Raw genomic sequence first — 21,351 nt, 5'->3', positions numbered from 1 at the left:
TCACAACATACATAATAGCAATCAATTTCTTTCTGAGTCAAAACAACGTAAGTATTAAGCAGCACTTACAAACTACACGAACATTTCTAATTTGTTTTACTATTATAAGGATAAAACTTATTACCTCAATGGATCCTTGTTCAATTGTGACTACTTCTTTTGTGTGATGGTTTTCATTGCTAAGACTTGGAGGGGTATGTGAAGCTAAGGCATTCTCTATAAATTTCTTGTTCAGGATTCTGGCAGCATTTTCTGTTAGCATGTATCCTGGCGGAGCAGATAAATCTTGTCTGATACTTGTAATTTCACCTGTTTCGTCTTTTTGTGGTTCTGTACCCAAACGAAGAGGACTGGGTGACCTGCCCCGTATATCTGTGCACATATCTTGCACAGACCCAAGTTCTGGCCTGGGTTCTGCTGATCTTGACCGGCTGCTGGACCTGGAGCATCTTTGGAAAGTATCATAAGTGATAGGGGTATGGTCAATGATATTGAATAGACTAGAGAGGCCATCATTTATTGTCGTGTGAACTGGACTCTCTCTTGTAGTGGTGGATCTTGCCCAAGCAGATTCACTAAATCCTTTCTGAGGTGTGCTTGGTAATGTCCGGTTAATTGGCTGATCTGTTTTGGAACAAACTTTTTTCTGTAATTTTGGGGAGCCATATTTTGGAGAGCAACACGTTCGTTCATATTTGCCCTGGACCTTTTCAATAGCAGTATTCATTTGCCTGCTTCTTAAACTTCTTGATGGTGATGAAATAGGTGTAGAGCCCCCCTTTGGTGTCAGACATTTATGTGGACTGCTAGTGATTGTACGCAAACTGTCTGTCTGTAAGCCCACATTGATAGTCTGAGTAGTCTGGGTCCCCATTGTTCTCATTCCATTAGTTTGACAAGCTGTGTCTCTGAATTGAAGATCTGTTGAGCTTGAATGTATTGCATTTCTGACAGAAAAAGCTACCTCTTTCATATCATCGCTCATGTTTTTGGACAGCTCCAGATTGTGCAAGGATGAGGCAAAACCCACTGTAGTACAGATTGGGCGTTCAATTGGATGAAGGCCAGTTTCTAGGAAATCATTATGATGTTTGGAGAGGTCACAGGACCATCTTCCAAACACTTCTGATGAAGCACTTTTGATCTCACCCACATTTCCTTTAGCTTTGGTCACGGGAAACAAAAAGTCCGTCTCAGGCTGATTTTTTCCTTCACTACCAGGAACAAGTGAGTTTTCAAATCTACGAACCAATGGTGGACTATGGAAGACTCTAACTCCTATTTTTTCTGTGACAATGTGACTTCTTGGTGACTGTTTCTGGCAGTGTTCAGGACTTGTCATGGTGTTAGTTGTCATAGTAACACTAGTGGTAAGATACCATGAAGATGGCTGGAATGGATCTGAAACAGAATTATTTCCTGCCTTTCCCATCTCTGTCCTTTCTGCCCATGTATCTGAAGGCCTTTCTAAAGTTCCACTCTGGCTTCCAGTAGTGTTGTAATCCCAATTTTTGTTAAATTCCTCTATGTATTTCAAATCATCAGGGGATAATGGAGGTGTTGTATCTTCTTTGGTGTTAGAGGATGATATAGTCTTATCAGGAAGAAAGGGAGAAATGTCCATCAAACGCTTGAACTCTGACATGGAGGAAACTGACATTGCCCTAAAGGAAGGAGGGAAGGAAGGAAGGTAGGAAGGGAAGGAAGGAAGGAAAATATGAAAATCCTTTAAAAGATACTGGTTCATTCCTACTTTAAACTGTGGATTTCATTTTAAGCACTGAATGCTTGTGCATAACAAAAAAACACCAAACAACTGTCGTGGAAAGATTCTAATAATTTTCAAATACATCTGAACTCAGGTAAATGTAGGTAAATGGGTTCATATATTACAGAGTTCGTTTGTGATTTCATTCTTTTGTCTTTACTCACCTTTGTAGATTCCCCTTGTGCATTTCTTCTTCCTGGAGGAAAATTAAGAGTTAATTTTGGATCTTGCATATATATATGCATCAGTGGCTGTGTTTGCATTAGTTTACTTAATTGTTGGAATATAGGAAAATCCTTTGAATAATGTATCAAAATCCTTTCTATATAATGGCTTCTGAGAGGATTTTGATGCCCTGATAGTTCACGTAGAAAAGCGTAAGAAGTTCTAGACAATTACAGAATTTGTAGTTCTTTAATTCAATATCATCAGGGAGGGGGCAGGATGCAAAAGGATTCATTATTTTAAGGGATCATGGCACCTCAGTTTGGAAAAAAATCATCAAAACATATTTGGAGCTTTATTAGTATTAATGGCATAATGCCTCTTTCAAAAAATGTATGACATAAGAGTAGCATCTTTTTTTTAATCTTTTGTTTTGAAGTAAACTCAATAATACACTACCACAGCAATACTATAAATGCCAATAATACATTCTCTAAGGATAAAGAAAGCCCATTTCCCAAATTAAAAATGCCCTAGAACCCTACACTGAAAGGCAGTAGTAGGACTTCTTCTGGTGCTTTTGACCAGATAATTGGTCAAAATAATTCTTGGATATTTAATCTTTGGTCTGGGTTAAAAGCACTCTTGAAAAGTTTACTGAATGGCATGACTATATTCCAAGTACATCTATTTGACTGACAACTCTAATATGGATGGAGATATAATAATAACAATAATAATAAGAGTTGGAAGGGACCTTGGAGGTCTTCTAGTCCAACCCCCTGTCCAGGCAGGAAACCCTACACCATTTCAGACAAATGGTTATTCAACAGTTTCTTAAAAATTTCCAGTGTTGGAGCATTTACAACTTCTGCAGGCAAGTTGTTCCACTGATTAATTGTTCTAACTGTCAGGAAATTTCTCCTTAGTTCTAAATTGCTTCTCTCCTTGATTAGTTTCCACCCATTGCTTCTTGTTCTACCCTCAGGTGCTTTGGAGAATAGTTTGACTCCCTCTTCTTTGTGGCAACCCCTGAGATATTGGAACACTGCTATCATGTCTCCCCTAGTCCTTCTTTTCGTTAAACTACACATACCCAGTTCCTGCAACCATTCTTCATGTTTTAGCCTCCAGTCCCCTAATCATCTTTATTGCTCTTCTCTGCACTCTTTCTAGAGTCTCAACATCTTTTCTACATCGTGGCAACCAAAACTGAATGCAATATTCCAAGTGTGGCCTTACCAAGGCATTATGAAGTGGTATTAACACTTCACGTGATCTTGATTCTATCCCTCTGTCTATGCATCCCAGAACTGTGTTGGCTTTTTTGGCAGCTGCTGCATACTGCTGGCTCATATCTAAATGGTTGTCCACTAGGACTCCAAGATCCCTCTACTATTGAGCAAGGTACCACATATACGGTACCTGTGCATTTTGTTTTTTTGGCCTAAATGTAGAACCTTACTTTTTTCACTGTTGAATTTCATTTTGTTAGATAGTGCCCAATGTTCAAGTCTGTCAAGATCTTTCTGTATCTTGAGCCTATCTTCTGGAGTGTTGGCTATTCCTGCCAGCTTGGTGTCATCTGCAAATTTGATGAGTTCCCCATCTATCCCCTCGTCCAAATCATTGATGAAGATGATGAAGAGTACTGGGCCTAAAACAGAGCCTTGGGGTACTACACTGCATACTTCCCTCCATGTGGATGTAGTTCCGTTGAGGACTACATGCCGAGTGCGGTTGGTCAGCCAGTTACGAATCCATCTGGTGGTGGTGCTGTCTAACAAACATTTTTCTACTTTATCTAGTAGTAGGTTATGGTCTACTTTATCAAATGCTTTACTGAAGTCCAAGTAAATTATATCGACAGCATTCCTCTGGTCCACTAATTTTGTCACTTTGTCAAAGAATGCAATAAGATTAGTCTGGCATGATCTGTTTTTGACAAACCCATGTTGGCTTTTGGTTATTACTTTGTTTGCTTCTAGGTGTTCGGTGATTCGTTGCTTGATTATCTTTTCCAGAATTTTCCCTGGTATTGAGGTTAGGCTGATAGGTCTGTAGTTTCCTGGATCTGTTTTTTTTCTTTTTTGAAGATGGGAACTACATCAGCTCTTTTCCAGTCCTCTGGCAGTTCCCCTGTGCTCCAGGATCTTTGAAAGATATAGTTTAGTGGTTCTGAGATTTTGTCTGCCAGTTTCTTCAGAACCCTGGGGTGTAATCCATCTGGTCCTGGTGATTTGAACTCGTCTAGGGTAGACAGATGTTCACTTACCATTTTTTCCCCTATTTTAACTTGTGTTCCTAATCTGTTTTTTGTGGTGCTGTTTTTGATAGGTTGGATTTGTTCCTAATCTGTTTTTTGTGGTGCTGTTTTTGATAGGTTGGATTTTTTCCCCTTTTGTGTAAAGACAGATGCAAAAAATGAGTTAAGTAGATCTGCTTTCTCCCTGTTGCTTGTCACCTTCTTGCCACTTGCTCCCAGCAATGGGTCAATTGTTTCCTTGACTTTTTTCTTGTTTTTAACATGTTGGAAGAAGCTTTTTTGGTTATTTTTTACTTTTGTTGCTAGCCTTTGTTCATTGTGAGCCTTAGCTTTCCTCACTTTATCTTTACAGGCTCGGGCTATTTGTTGATATTCTGCCTTAGTTATTTGCCCCTCTTTCCACTTTATATACTTGTCCTTTTTGTCTTTCAATTTGTCAGATAGTTCTTTATGCATCCATGCTGGTTTCTTTTGAGATTTATTATTTTTCTTCCTCATTGGTATTGTGCTAGACTAGGCTTTTATAATCTCACTTTTCAAAATTTCCCAAGCTTCTTGAGTTGTTTTCCCCTTGAGGATTCTCATCCATGGAATCCTTCTCAAGCTCTCTCTGAGTTTTTTGAAATTAGCTCTCTTGAAGTCCAAGACTCTAGTTTGACTTTGTTCTACTACTTGTGTTTGCATAATGTTGAATTCCAATATTGCGTGATCACTTGCCCCCAAGATTCCTATAGCTTCAACACCTTCTATCATTTCATCTCTGTTATGAGATATGACCAAGTCAGCAATGCTTTTTATGCTTCGAATTAATCAAGTTTCCCGGAATCCTTTCAGATTTCACTTTTGTTCTGAAGCCTAATGAACCAAACTGAATTACAAACGGCCAAATTCTATAAAGCCAAACCTGACCTTTTTTTTTTTTTGTCAGTGGACAGGAAGACTAGCTGGATAGTTTTCACACACTTCGGTCTCAGGACCCTTTTATATTCTTAAAAATGACTGAGGACACCAAAGTGTGTAGGTTATATCTATCTATGATTACTGTTTTAGAGATTAAAATGAGAAAATATTTATTTAAGTTTGTCGACCCACGGAGAGTCTTGGAGACCTCCTTGAGGACCACTGGACTAAACCAATAAGGTGCACTGGCTTATAGAAAACAGTCAGAAAAGATCTATGAGAGCATACAGACGGTCAATGGAAGAATAGCTCCATTTGTGACAAAAAGGTTGTTTAGTTCAAAAACAAAGTCAGCTTTTCTATATTCACTTTAGTCAGGACAGATAGCTTTAATGAAAGGCAGCTCAAGGCACCATACCCAATAAAAAGTTACTATTCTATCAGGAAGCTTAGACTGTTCTAAGTCTAAGACTGTTCTATCAGGGAGCTTTACTGTTCAGTTTCTGGTATCACATGTGTATGGCTACTGTTGGAATTTCCCACCAATTAAGTACTATTTGTTTTGGAACCTTGAGAATATGATAGTGAAAGTGACGAGTAATGGTAGATATATAATTAGATTTGAAAGTTAGACGCACTGCCAGCATGGACTCCTGCAAATCACACAAAACGCAAAATAGCAATTGCCTTGGCCTTCAATTAAGTTTGTAGGCAAACTTTTAAATTATGTTAACATCTGTTAGAATATTTCTGCTCCAAAAGTTGCCATTCACAAAAATCTAGCATGAGTATCTCCAACAGAATGTTCTTTTTCTCTTCCAATGAAATTCCCCGCTTCACCAGTCAGTGTTCCCCATAGAGAACTTTCCTACCTTCCCAAGAACATCTTGTTCTGGTACTTTGATAGGTAAGATTCTTAAATTCATGGAAGGTCTTATATTTGCCATAGAACTGCAAACTCCTCTAAAGAAAGATCCATCTAATTTTCTGCAAATTAGAATCCCCTTTCCCTAACTTATCTTGGCATGCTGAAATTTGACTTAAAATGGTTCAGGAAACTTTTCACATGTTAACGTTTGTTTTTGTGTGTATACATATGTGTTTATGTATGCATGTATGCACACATACACATATTGTTGTGTCTTCGCCCCCCCCCCCCCGAATCTGCCCCCCCCCCCGAACCTGGCCTCCTGGCAGAAAGTGGCTCAGAGAGCGAGGGGGAAGAGCTGACAGGGCTTCCCTCTGTGGAGCCTCCTTCTCTGGCTCCGCTCCAAGTCCCAGAGGCAGGCAAGGTGGAAAAGATGACTAGGCCTCTGTCTCCTGCATCTCCTCCCCCTCAGGCCACGCCTCAAGACCCAGTTGCTGACAATCAGTCGTGGCTGGACCCCCGGTATCACAGACAGTAGAGACGGCAACATCAAAAGAAAGGGTGGGGCAGGCCTAGAGAGTGCTGAGTCACGGAACCACACCCAACAGGATATAAAAGCAGGAGGGCCTGCCCTATAGTTCTTGTGACGAACAAACAATTGACTGTTGAAAACGTTGGCTGTACTTTGGCTCCTGGATTCTGTTTCGTTTCCTTCTGAACTTTGGGATTGTTCCAGCTCGGACTGCAGTTGCTCTGATAGATAAGAGGACTTGGCAAGAATAAATTGCTGGCACATCTAGTCAGTTTGCGTTTCTAATTGATTGTGGTTGGGGGGGGGGGGACAGAACACATATGCACATACATACATATCTGTATTGCATAATATTTTGGAAACCCTTTCACTTTCATTTAGGTCTAAGGATGCAAATACCCAAATAAATAAAATAAATATTCAAACATTAACGTGTATAAAGAATATCCACAAGATCAGGCTGCCTAGAGAGCAATATAAAAAGGTGTAATGTTATGTTTAACATTATGTTAATTTCCCATTATTTGCACAGTTTCACTACTGTTCTTTAGACATATTATTTGACTATGTTACTGCTTTGTTTTTGTATAAATAAGGCTTATACTTTAAACACTCTTGGTATTTGATTTCAGTTCATAGTACGTAATAAAAATAAAGATTAGGATGAAGTTGCCACTGGCTTATAAACTATAGGCATTTGATAAAATTATTTGTCACAATAGCAGTATTAATTGTCATATAATTGATAGCATAAAAGTGAAGCCACATTACCTCATTTACACAGGTTAACAACCTCTCCTGTTCCACTTTCTGAGATTGTGGTTCATCAAAATCATCTGGAGAATCGAGGGACAAAGTATCTAGAAATAAGTTTTCTGTGGCAGTGCATCTGTCACTTTCCTTCAATTTAGACAGTGATCGATCTTCAAATTGCATGGTTTCTGAATCAGAATAGGACCTTGACCCCAATGGATGAGGCACATGATGGCTCCCTTGGTGTGAAAATGAATGAAAGGCAGTTTCTTTTGAATCATAAAGGATGCTGTCCCCCCTTGATGAATTTACTTTTGGAGGCTGAGAAAGAGATTAATAATGGACAAGACATTAATACAGAGACTTAAGAGTTCTTAAGAGAGATAGAAAGTATGCAAGGTCTTCCTCGGTATTTCAGGCTACTTTTATCTTTTTTTATATTAGCATTATTTATATGAAACTTAATGATTGTACCCAGCCTAAATAAAGGTAGAGGTTAAAATTGTACACTGTCTATGTTAAAGTATCTGAATAAATGCTGGAAAGAATTATGCTACTATTATTACATTAAAGCACCACTTTCCTATAGTTGCTTTAGGATAAAAATTGGAGGGGGTAAAATTAATGTGGTAAACCAATGAATTCCACCTTGCAGGCACTCCTATCATAATTTGGGTGGGAAAATTAATCCCTACAAAAGTATTCTATTTAGACTGTTATATTTTCTATTGATAGTATGCCATGGATATCATATTGCGGATATATTGGACATCATTCCACTTGGAGTTAGTACCACCATTTAGGATAGTCAAACTTTTTCTAGATATATACTGACATAGGGTGAGTCTGAGTGCTAAATTGAATATACTGAATTTAAAACCAATCTAGGCATTTATTATTTGGCATTGAGTTTTATGTTTATATGTAACAACCTGGAATAATAAAAAGCACCTCTTCATAATTGGAGAATAACAAAAATGATCTGCGAAACATGTAATATCTTCCAATCACAGGCAGGATAAAATTAGATTTGATATGTCTCAGGAGACACTATAACTGTAAATTTGAAAGAAAGGGAATAGTGTAATTCCTTTAAAATGTAGGTCAACAATATATAAGCTAAAACTACTACCACAAATGAGCCATGCTTTGTATTTTTAGAAATGTTTCTCTTTTCAGGCACCTGAGTTAAATTGTCAGAATAAAATGATTAAGGATTGTAAATTTATTTATTTATTTATTTATTCAATTTCTGTAGCCACCCAACTCAACCAAATGAATTCTGTGAGGTTTACAAAAAAAAATTTAAAAAAACAAAACAATTTAAAAAACATTAAAACAATAAAAAATAAGTAAGTACAAATAGCAGCCAGGATGATTAGTCAACTAATAGTAAAGCCAAGTAATGGGTCCCTTAACATACCAGTTAAGCTGTTGGAATGTTAATGTTGTTAAGTCATTATCTGTATAGATTTGTTATATCTACCATTCCTTCAAAATGAAGGGTCTTCCTTCATTTTATTCTTACACTTACAGTTATGTGAGGTAGAGTGGTCTGAGAGTGAATGACTATCCTGGACCAACACCTTAATCACTACCTCATGCTGCCTCCCATTTATTTTAAAATGTTTCAAATTATCATCCTCTTTTCCCCCCTTTGTTCATATTCAGACACTCAATTCACAAATGACCACTCAGCCCTACAAATGTTGTTTCATTATTAATATATGAGGAAAATTCTAGATTTCCAATTGCCATTCTGTAACATGTTATTGGAAGATAAGCAAAGTATTACATTTTGGAGATTGGAAAACTCAGCTAGTGGTAGAAAAGCATTTTTATTATGATGTTAAAAGCCAACAAGAGATATATTGATTGTATAATATTTTTACTGGAGTTAAGAAGATCTATTCATTTCAGCTATCGTATTCATTGGTGTAGAAATCTACATGACATTTATAAGTACAGTTTGTTTATAAAATAAAATAGTAGTGATTAGGCACATGAATCTTTGGAGACTATATATAAGCTTTCTTGAACATTCATTATGAAAATCAGGAGCACAAAATCTAGTATAAATAATTTGTGGTCAGAAATTCAGGCTAGAAAATATCCTCTATGTGAAAATATCTGTGTAAAATTGCTATTGAAGAGTGATATAATTATGGGCAGGATAACCCATTCTTTCATATATTTTTGAAACTGGCCATCAGATTTAAGATTATCTGAAACTTAGCAAATTTTATCACTGAAATAAATAAGTACTTAGATTATAAGTACTTTAATGAGAATTAAACATTCTAATATTTCTTTCACTTTTTTGTTAGAAATGCTGGGAAATGCATAAAAAGATTTTCTTTGATTAATATGAACATCTTAAACAGATCTGCAGAAACATTACGCATAGCTATATTTGGAAACAAAGAAAACATTGTCTAAGATAAGGACTCATAACAAAAATACTGAAAGCAGGCATTTCTGAGACTAAAGTATCCATCTATAAAATGAAAGGGAAATAAGTATCTAATAAAGTGAAGGCTGGTTCATGAAAGTTCATGCCACTGATTGGTTTTTAACATAGTAGAAGAGGTTGCTGCTTTTGTTGCAAAAGACTATCATGATTGCAAAATCCTAAATCTCTTGGTTCCATAGAAGTTACACATATAACTTCAAAATACACTTGTGTTCTCCTATAGCTGACCACCTCTTATTTCCTATTTTTACTTGTGATGAGAATCTCGTAAAAAATAATCACTGTGGATTTTGGTTTTCAACAGTAAATATTTTTTTTGCCTGAGAAACAAAACAGTATTTTTGACAGAAATGAAATACACAAGAAAAGAATTAAGGGGCGTGCATAATAAGGGGCGTGCACAAAAGCACAAAAGTGCCTACCGTTCCTGTCCTATTGTTTTCTTCATTATAATATTATATGCATACTTTTACTTATACTTTTACTTATATATACTTTTCTCTCATGATGAGTTATTTTATGTAGATGATTGTATATACTGTTGTGACAAAAATAAATAAATAAATAAATAAATAAATAAATAAATAAATAAAATAAAATAAAATAAAATAAAATAAAATAAATTGCAATATTTAGCAAATTTCCAAGGTACTAGTAAGGGTGCTTTTGATTTGGTTGTGGACTTTGTAGAAAGGGAGCCATCTTAGTCTATAATGGCAACAAACTAAAAGGAGTCTGGTAGCTTCTTTTCTGATTAATAGATTTTTTTTGAAGGCATAAATCTAATACTCCTTTGGAACAGAGATCCTGAAATGTATCTTGTTTTAATCAGAATATCATAACTTACCTGTTCTACCTTCCTGAGCAGATCCTTTTTTTGCCTCTCCCACTCTCGCCGGTCTTTGTCAAGTCTTTCTAAAAGCTCTACTTTTTCTCTTTTCCAGTTTTTTTCATTGTGCTGAATTTGCCATTGCAAGTCCATTACTAATCGATGACTCTCTGCTAAGAGATTCTTGTGTTCCTCTCTCTCCCTTCTGAAAGCTGTTGTGGCATCAACGCCAGTCTGACTCTGTGCTTTTTCAGTCTTCCCTCCCAGCTGTAAATTAAAACAAAACTTCCCAATGACACAATAGTGTTTCATAGAAATTAACAGGATTTTCTACCAACTTCAACATAAGCTTTGACATTTTGATTTGAAAGAACAACTACAAAATGGGAACAATGTTTTTCTGGTAACAATGTGTAGCTTAAGATAGTAATTCAATTAAAAACCTCACTGAAGTTTATGATTCATGGCTCAAAATGTATATTACCGTATATACTCGAATATAAGCCGATCCGAGTATAAGCCGAGGTCCCCAATTTTACCCCAAAAAACTGGGGTAAACTGGGGACTCGAGTATAAGCCGAGGGAGGGAAATGAGGCAGCTACCGGTCAGGGAAAGCCTCCCTCCCTCAGCCGAGAAGGCTGGCGGCTCCCCCGCCCCGCCCTCTCACTGCACCGGCAGGGCTTCCCCGCGCTAATGCAAAAGCCCGCCAAGTTTGCACCATCCGGTATAATGTGAAAAAAAGAAGAAAAAAAAAAAAACTCGAGTATAAGCCGTATATACTCGAGTATAAGCCGAGGGGACGTTTTTCAGCACAAAAAATGTGCTGAAAAACTCGGCTTATACTCGAGTATATACGGTAACTCTGATGCTTTATAGCAGGGGTCTCCAACCTTGGTCACTTTAAGACTTGTAGACTTTAACTCCCAGAATTCCTCAGCCAGCAAAGCTGAGTTCAAATGAAAACCTATTTCCAGGACCAACCTTCTTTACCTGACTGCTGGTTATAGCAGGTTATGAAAAATAATATGATAAAAGTATATTTATATAACCTAAGAACATGTTAAATAAATAATATACGTAATTATAAAAAAAGAATATAAAAAGAACAAGGCTATTACAATCATAGATGCTGCTGCAACTCAGTAAGAAAATAGGATAAAAAAATAGCTTTATGTGATAAGTGTCTTCATTTTATAAGTTGTTACTTTCAAGAGTAGAAATATATTATTTCTTGACTGAAACCCACAATTTGAATTGCTTAGATTTGGTACACTCACACAATTTCTAATATTCTCAGAGGAATTTCTACATCAGGACATTTCCACACAGTCAACTTCAACATCTTCCAAATGCTCAGAGCTCAACTGCCTTGACTGCAGCCTTTGTGAGAATCCAAGATGAGGCATCAAACTATACACCCAATCAAAAAGGAAACAAGATCTTCACCTCCCACAAGAACCTCACTTCTATCTTCATAGCATACTTGTTGTATAGTGTGATAAAGTGTTTTTAAGAGCAGTTATTAACTGCAAAGCAAGTCTGAAGCTTGAGGCAAACATTTTGGGTCACTAATGAAGTTTAGCAGCTACTTGTATAAAAAACAATAGCAGCAGAGAAGTTGGTTCTGCTAGTAAATAACTTTTGCCAAACTGTCTCACTTCCCAAATCTGTTAAGGTTCAACTTCACAAATGGGAAAACTGTGATTACGCTATATGAGCTATGTGGGGAAAAAAACATTATTATTCAATGTCAACAATGGCACAGGCTCACAAGAGGCAGAATGTCAGAGAACTGCCAAAATACCACCTGAAAGTGTGCTCATTCTAAAGCAACAGAGACCCTACAGAGAAAACGTACAATTACATCCCATATCCCAAGGAGTAGAACTTGTACCATGAATTAATTTTTAATTTTGTGCTTTCACACCAGTTTTTGACTCCAATGGCTGCCTGGACAAATCCTGGAAACCTTGGGCAAGATTTTTGGAAGGAGTTTGCCATAGGATCCTTCCTAGGGATGAGAGAAAGTGACTGGCCCAAAATCACCCAACTGGACTTCATGCCTAAGAGAGGAGTAGAAATCAAGGTTTCCCAGTTTCTAGTCTGATGCCTTAACCACTAGACAAGTGATGGCTAATCTTTTCCAGACTGAGTGCCCAAAGCGCACGTGCACACATGCGAATGTGAGCACGTGTGCCCAAACCCCTCAAATGCAATGTGCATGCAGCACCTATGCATGGCCCCATGCACATATGCACACGGCCCCCTGCATGCGCCCTGCCCCATGCATGCACCCCCCCACATGCACTCCCCACATATGCGTGCAGCCCCCTGCATGCACCCCACCCCCGTGCATGCACGGCAGAGACCTGAAGACCAGCTGGCCAGCGGGAGGCATGATCTTATGCACAGCGGAGCTGAACTGGGTTGACGGCTTGTGTGCCATCGGAGAGGGCACTGTTTGGCACCTCTGGCACGTGTGCCATAGGTTTGCCATCACGGCACTAGACGAAACTGGCTTTCATGTTTTCAAACTGTTTTCAAACTGTTTTCAAACTGTTTTCAAATTGAAATCATCAGATCCTGAACATATCTTTGCAGGGAGCTGTACTTCACTTACAGTGTCATGCCCTTTGACTCAAATTATGGGGAAAAAACATACCTGCTCCAGCTGACAGTTCAGTTTAGTCCATTCCATTTCCCATGCAGCTTTGTCAGTGGCATATTGTTGTTGCAAATCATGACGCTCTTGCTCATCGTCTTGGAGTTCTGATTGGAACTTATTCATCAATATTTTCAGGGCACGCAAAAGTCGGCTATTATCCTTTGCCTGAAAAAAGCAAAGCTGTCTATAGTTTTGAAATACTGTCATTCAACCACCACTTTACAAACTATGGGATCATGTCTATGGAGATTCTCAGTCATTCAGGTCATGGTTGTCCCAAAAAGGTGATTTTTCAAGAGGCAAGTGGACTTTCTCGTTTGTTTGTTTGTTGAAGACATTTCACTTCTCATCCAAGAAGCCTCTTGAAATAGCACCTTTGAGATATGGGATTAAAGCTTTTCTTTAAAAAGGCACAGCGCTATTTTAGGGGTGCTAAAAATAGCAGCTTCTCCCAGGAGGCATAGGGAGCAGGCCTAAGCACGGGGGGTCAGGGGGTGGGAAGACAGACAGGGGAGAGCTCTACAGAATCCCTGTGGTCTGTCATATATGTGAATGAGGGGAGGAGGGCTGCATCTGTCATAACTTTGAAATGGGATCATTTATAGTTTTGGGGTGTCAGTCGTTGTTTTGAACTGTTGTTAAATGGCCTGTTGTTCCTCGAGGATTACTTGTATTTGAAGTAATCAGTTTTTGAGGTAACTCTCTTTTTTTGCCTCATTCTTGAACAGTACTAGTTTTATTCTTCATGTTTCTATCACCAAAAGCAATACAAAGTATATTAGAAATCAATACAATATCTCAGTAGAACATACTTTAAAATCACAACTAAAATATAGAGGCTCAGTAATCTGAATGGCTCATAACATTTAAAAAGATCACCAAAACCTGTATTTAAATGTGCATACATTTCTACTTAAACCAACAAAAGAGACCACAAAATATTTTGCCACTGTTTTAAATTGTGATGGCTCAGGCTCCAGCGTAATTCTGGTGGAAATTGAAGCTAGAGGACTGGCAATAGTTGAGCAAAAAGTTTCTACTTTTTAGTTACAAGAAAATAATATTTGGCGTGGGCTAGATGGTTAGGTTAAGTAGATAGGCACATCAAAAACCACAAGTAGATTTTCCAAATAAACTAGGTGTGTACTTCAGAGGTGGGTTTCAGCAGGTTCTGACCAGTTCTGGAGAATGTAGTGGAAATTTTGAGTAGTTCGGAGAACCGGTAGTAAAAATTCTGACTGGCCCCACCCCCATCTATTTTCTGCCTCCCAATTCCCAGCTGATCAGGAGGATATGGGGATTTTTGCAGTAGCCTTTCCAGGAGTGGGATGGGAATGGAGATTTTACAGTATCCTTCCCCTACTATGCCCAACAAGTCATGCAACACCCACCAAACCACACCTACAGAACTGGTGGTAAAAAATTTTGAAACCCACCACTGGTGTACTTGCACAAGGGCCTCCCTTCACCCGATTTCTTAAGTAATTTTAAAGGTGGACAAGAAGAGAGGCTGAATATTAGGACATACTTAGAATATTAGCCCATAGAATAATAAACATATACATTTTTCAAGAGTGATGATGAAATCACAGTACCAACATATCACAATTAAAGATAAATGCAGTATATTGAATCTACATGCCACTTCACCTGATAGAATTTATAATCCAAGGGCTAGGAGGCAGAGGTATAGTGTCTAAATATGAAGAGACTAGAATAATTTTGATATACTTTTTAATTACAAATGTCTTTTGGTGGCAAGTGAATGCCATTGCAAGGAAGGTATTACACTGTGAATCCTTGATACATATAGAAAAAAAAAACTCCTTTCAAGTAGATATTTTTGTGTTTGCACAGAACAAGCACAAAGAATTTCATAGAGCCATCTGTCATTGTAAAATATATCTTCGATTTGGTAGTATACCATTTATCTATCACATAACAATTTAAATTATTATCTCAAGAAAGTATGCAGATATCATCCAAGGTTAAAAATGTGGAATATCATTTCTATTAATATTTTGTAAATTCAAATGCTCTTTTATAAATATTATTTGTCTGGAAAAATTAAATGCTATTGCTTGCTGCCCATAAACAAACTGAAATATTTCTATTCGTATCAGCTTTTACCAGGTTTTTTTCTTACTATCTACGTCAATTTTCATGTTCAACATAATTACTCTACACATATCTATTTAATTATATAGCTTTTTCCTTGTAACTATTAGTAGAATCAGCACTGATGGAACAGAAAGCTTTTTGAGTTTTAACCCCAGGACTATGAAATGTCTTATTATTTATTGACTCCACTAGAACAGAGAGCATGATTTATTTAAATAGATTTTAAAAAGCTTTGCATTTAGATTAGTTTTGGACTTTTAAACTTTAGGATATATACACTGAGACACAGCAATTAGAAACTGTTATTCGGTTACTTTTATTTACTTCAATTATTGATTAATTAATTCTTATATTTTATTATTTATATTATTTGTTGCTTTAATAAAGTTTTATTGAATGATAATATTTTCCTGTAGAAAACCAATAGTTATCATACTTTAGATTGAAATATATTAACTAAATCAGCGGTCCCCAACCTTTTTGGCCCCACAGAACGGCACTGGCAGAAGCATGGGGGAAGGGGATGGTTTCAGTGTGCAACCTAATCCGGCACATGCATACACCTTCGTGGCCTCTCCTGTCGCTTCCACAGCTCAGTTCCCAATGGACCATGGACCAGTTCCAGTCCATGGCCTGGGGGTTGGGGACTTCTGGGCTAAATTGCCAATAGTTTTACAGAAAGTGGATTGAACTGCAAGTCAGTGATGGTATTTGGAAAGGAGATTGCTAATTAATCTCTTGGTATATTTTGATGTCTAAACACTGTATCTGTATGTAGGTCATGCCCCAGTTTGGAAACTCTCTCAATACATTTGTGAGAAAAATATTAAAATGAATTAACTCTTACAGCAGTGACTGAGAAGTAAATTGCTATGGAAATACTTAGGTGAAATAAACATGTACATTCTGCATACCACCATTCAATGAAATACATTTCTCAGCAGTACTTTCTATTTGGGATCATTGTTTACAATACAAAACAGAATAGACAGAATGGATAAAACAACAAAATCATAGAGATAACTCTCATGACAGAATAAGCACCTGTACATTTGCCTTGATACCTGCTTTTGTAGCTGCAACACCTCTGCTGTCTGTAGTTGTGGTCCATGGCCGCTTATTTCTACTGTGGAATGATGGGAGTAATTTGTCATTGCAAAAACAGTATCTTCTTCCTCCTCTTCCTCCCCTTCTTCCTCCCCTTTTTGTTCAGACTGAAAGGTGAAGTCTAGCATGGGATCAAGGTGTTCTACCTAAAATTGCAAATGAACTAAAATAAATACAATCCTATATGAAAGCAATAAATTCCTACATGAAATAACTACCTATTTCATAGATTTTCCTTATTTCTGTCTATGGATGCTTAACTGTTTATGAAATCAAATTGATGAAGTGGATAAAAATTTGTTACATCCTACAAACAAGTTACTCCCTATTTTTTTAAATGTATAGTTTGTTCATGATTTATATTAACCAGGCTTCCCACATTTAGTATCCTCAGAATTCTTTGAGAGTAAACTTGGTGCTAACTGTTTAGAGGTCTATAGTTTGCAAAAAGACTGATTTAATTAATAAACTTCAATATTAAAAATCAATACATATATAAACAAAAAAAAACCCAAACAAATTATTTTAATCTTATTGAACAAATCCTGAGATTCTGAGATTTCTAGACTCATAAATCTAATCTCATATTGGGCAAAAATTAACACAATAGGCTTTGTAATTAATTGTATTGATTTGGCCTCTCTATTAGTATAGAAAATTATTAGTACATAAATGAATTTAAAAAGATATTATACTGCTATATAATTCTTTTTTTAAAAAAATAATTTTTATTAAGTTTTTTCACCCTTAAAAAAACAAAAACAAAATGAAAACAACAACAAAAACAAAAACACATCACAAACATATCGTTACATATTTTACAGCTCGTCGTATCGGTGATAGTATATATATATATATTAATCAGACCTATACATACTTATCCAATAATTTACCTTTCCTAATTCCAGCTCAGTCAGATTAACAATCCAATTTATAATTATAATTTTGATTTCTTTTTTCCAACCAATCATACAATTTATTCCACACTTTATAATAATCCGACTCTTCCTTTTCTTAATTTCTAATGTCATCCTGTCCATTTCTGCAAATGGTAAAATTTTTTGGATAATTACTTCCCCTGCTGGAACATTATTTTGTTTCCATGTCATGTGCTACAGCGATCCTTGCTGCCGTTAATATATGAAGTGCTAGATATTGCAAAGATTTATCCATTTTTAAACTAATTATTCCCAAAACATAAAATTCAGATTTGAATTCCATTTTTAAATGGATAATTTCCTCTAGCCAATTTTTAATTTTTTGCCAAAAATTTTTTATTTTGGGGCACATCTACCACATATGGTAGTATGTGCCTAGCTTATACCCACATCTCCAACAGTTTGGTGGTAAATTTGGGAACATTTTGGCATATAATTCTTTTTATTGCTCCTGCTTTTAATTAATACAAAACTCATAATGAACAGAGTAAATTATAATTCTATTTCTGCAAACAATATTTTTAAATTTTAATGTAAAGTACCATTTGGTTCTTCTGAAGAAAGATATCCTAAACTGCAAGAGAGGCAGAAAAAATGTTGGGTTTGTAAAAATTGTTTAATCCCACAGCTTTACGGCACCTTTAAAATTTAAAGGTAACAGATAATTTGGGATATCTGCACAAAAGAATATATATTGCTACCTTTTTTCTTTGATAATCCTAATTAGTTTCAAGTACCAGTTTGATACCTTTTCTGCATAAAAACATTGTGACAAGAAATTACAATGACACAATGAAGGTAGTTTTGGCATCTGAACTTGAAGTAATGTTATTTCTTAAAATATATTTTGCCTATAATAAAACTATTATCATCATGTTTCTAGCTTTACTCCATTGAATAATATGGGACAGTTACCTCAAGTATGTCTTCTTCTTGCTTCTCTATTTGCCTGCCATGCCGCCAATGTTTTAGCAACCATTTCAATTTCACATATAAGATAAAAAAGTTCTGCTTGAAATGTCTGAGTTCTTGATCCATCAGAATTTTCTCCTGACTCCAAGTTTTCTCTTCCAGCTTGTTCTGCAAAGTCAAGCTTTGTACCTCCAAATCTTTTCTTTGCAAGTTTTGCAGATGGTCTTCTTCCAACTTTAAATAGAACAAGTATACACAACATGAATAGACTATTGTCCTTAAGCAGCTTGTTACTGGAATCTGCCCCCCTCCCCCCATATCCATTTGAGCAAAAAAAACCAAGATTGCCAATTCTAATTATCATCACCTGATTTTATCAAGGGATCCATTTTTCAAGAAACCCAAAGATCTCAGGTTGAAGATTTAATTTAATTAACCATAGTAGCTCCCTGGAAAAAAAATTACACAGCTCATTTATTGTAACAAGCTGGATTAGATTTCTGTAGTCAGCATTTGTATTCTCTGGGTATAAACACTGTCTTCACTAAATTCTTTCAATATGTTGCTTACATGATCCTGGACGTGATATTGTTATATGGGGGACTACAATTCCTAATTTCATTTTCAACTAATAATTAGTAAAACCAATAGGGTATGATTCTAAATTATTTATGTTCCCTATGGATTAGGACTTTTTTTTTTTTTTTTGAGGAGTAGAGTGCTATTTTTACATCTTAAGAAAGAGAGATTCTTACTTTCCAAGCCAATTGTTGAAAGGGCTTAGTAATTAATCATCCTTGGAAATATTCGTAGAACAAACTATCCAAAGAATATGTCTATGATTATGAACCATCCAGGCATAGTATATAAAGAATCTCTCTCAGTTCAAATGTTTGAATATCCAGCAAAAGATTTTGTTTTTTTACCTCCTTTAAGATGTCAGTGTTGAGTTTTTAAACAAAGAAACATATTATACATGCATACATATACAAACACAAACACATATACATATAGTCAATTAATTATCACTATCAAAGGTTTACAGTTCTGTATTCTATCAATCAACTGATGTTATCTATATCTAAAAAACCAAACATTATGCAATCATACCTATAATTTTGTATCTGCTTCATCTATAATAAATCATATTGGTAAAATAATTTTAAAAGAGGGCAATTTCTAGACTCTCTATGAAAAATTATTTTATAAAAAATTATTAGAAAAATAATTTCCACACGCTAATTATTTTCAGTAAATTCCAATTACATTAGTTTTATAATAACAGCTTACAATATAGGGAACTGGACGCACAAAATTTCAAAGTGAGAATGACAAAACGTTATACCGTATTATATTCCTGTAACCAATAGTATTATTGTAATCATGTAATCCATTTTCCAAATAATATGACTGGCAGCCAGAATATGATTTCTATTTATACATGAAAATTATATAAATTTAAAAAATCAGTTGTCCCTTAAAGGTATTTCAGCAATTCTTAATTATCCAAACATATATAATGTCAGAACACTTTTTCACAAATACATGGTGCTTCTAGTAAGCAAACCAGATGAAGTTTTCTTCCAGTAACTGTTTAATGTATTTACCTGAATTATTCTTTCTGAAAAGGTTTCTTGCTCTTCTTGTCGAAGTTTCACCTCCTGCTCTAGCTGAGTCTGAAGTTCCTGTATCGATACATTCTGTACAAGTAAAACATGGCAGTCCCTGAGCTGATAAGCAGGATAACAGTTCTTATAAAGGTAACAAAACTTTAGGATGAGACTTAAAATCAAGATGAACACTATACAATCAAGATAGTGTTCAAATACATGCTATGTTCATAATTAGTGAAAAAACTGCACAAAAAAATTCTGTTGATGAATCTAGTGATGCATTTTTTGATTGAATTTATATTTATAATTCATATAAGGATCTGCTTTAGCTATGGTATGGACAGCTAGATTATTTGTAACCATAGTTATCTATGCAGACATATATATGGATTTTTGAAGTGCATAGAAGCATTTACAGAAAGTTATCATTTCTGAAACTTTGGATTTAAAGTTTATTTTGGTTTCAGTCAATGCAATGCTCCTAGAACCAAAGTACTTAGTGAAGTAAGTACCTAAAAATTAAAATGCTGGTGAATAGTGAATTTTATTTATTAAATTTATGTTTTTTGTCCTGGAGGAAGAGCTGATATCTCAGTGAGCTAGTGATTGGCAATATGAATACACAATACACTTTGTGCTTTCTGACTTACTGCATCTATTTCTGATTCTGTATTGAAGTCTTTTTCTCTGAGAAGACAGATCAGCTGAGCTGTATATGATGAGCCAATCAATTATGCTGTAGGGTTTTGAAATGAAACTGAAATGTCATCTGCTGTACAACATGTGTGTTAGTATGGCAAATGCAGACTTTTGTTGACTTGTAGTAAGCATGATGCCATGGTAGATCACCATTGAAGATTCAATATCAGGTAGCTTAGTTATCCTAGTAATTGGCTGAAGGAAAGCCACTGGGTGAATCATCTAGTAATATAGCTCTCTCTGAGAATGAATGTCCACTTTTAGAATAGTTTCATAGCCAGTTGCCAAATTATGGAGTAGTACCATACTAAAATAAAAGGAAAATAGAAGAAATAGTATCCCAGCTAAATCAGTTTGAATGACTCCAGATATGGCACGTGCTTTCTCAGTTGAAAAGAAATGAAAAGGAATGAGGAGTGAATCTAGGCAGTGAATTCTTTACCAAAAATCTGTTATAGTTATTTTCTATGAAAGTTTCATAGATACAAAATTTATCTGATGCATAGAAAGTTGAAGAATCAATTTGTTCTCTTTGTAATAAAATACGCCCATGAACACATGTATGTCAATCCTACTTCAGTGAAGATAATGAAGCACATGTTAGAATTGTGCACATGTGGAGATTAATTGTAATTAGACAAGGGATTATGTAAACTAATAAAAAAGTGGGTGCATGTGGCAAGTTCAGATATGACAACAGCATGTGTGTAGGATCAGAGAGTGTAAATGCCTTACAGTTCC

At 35.9% G+C, this 21,351-nt stretch overlaps 1 protein-coding gene and 1 long non-coding RNA gene across 3 annotated transcripts in view; one reads left to right on the top strand and one right to left on the bottom strand.

Annotated features, from left to right (window-relative positions):
- Positions 1–20,038, top strand: part of LOC131195492 (uncharacterized) — a 38,047-nt gene extending 18,009 nt beyond the window's left edge. Inside the window, exon 3 of the long non-coding RNA XR_009154470.1 lies at positions 19,928–20,038. This is a non-coding gene — a long non-coding RNA (uncharacterized LOC131195492). The remainder of the gene's footprint in view (positions 1–19,927) is intronic.
- The window catches only part of MTCL1 (microtubule crosslinking factor 1), a 126,868-nt gene that overhangs the window by 17,922 nt on the left and 87,595 nt on the right, over positions 1–21,351 (bottom strand). Inside the window, exons 7-14 of one of the 2 annotated variants that reach the window (XM_058177438.1) lie at positions 19,906–19,998; positions 18,302–18,532; positions 16,406–16,594; positions 13,218–13,385; positions 10,573–10,821; positions 7,271–7,573; positions 1,933–1,964; positions 125–1,664 (exon numbers count right to left, since the gene is read on the bottom strand). In XM_058177438.1, the coding sequence (XP_058033421.1) occupies positions 125–1,664; positions 1,933–1,964; positions 7,271–7,573; positions 10,573–10,821; positions 13,218–13,385; positions 16,406–16,594; positions 18,302–18,532; positions 19,906–19,998 (2,805 nt within the window). The remainder of the gene's footprint in view (positions 1–124; positions 1,665–1,932; positions 1,965–7,270; positions 7,574–10,572; positions 10,822–13,217; positions 13,386–16,405; positions 16,595–18,301; positions 18,533–19,905; positions 19,999–21,351) is intronic. The other variant, XM_058177439.1, reaches the window with a different exon arrangement.

Source organism: Ahaetulla prasina, chromosome 3, assembly GCF_028640845.1.
Source record: "Ahaetulla prasina isolate Xishuangbanna chromosome 3, ASM2864084v1, whole genome shotgun sequence".
NCBI classification, from domain to species: Eukaryota; Metazoa; Chordata; class Lepidosauria; order Squamata; family Colubridae; genus Ahaetulla; species Ahaetulla prasina.
Note: the sequence above shows the minus strand (reverse complement) of the source record. Positions and strands in the feature narration are given on the sequence as shown.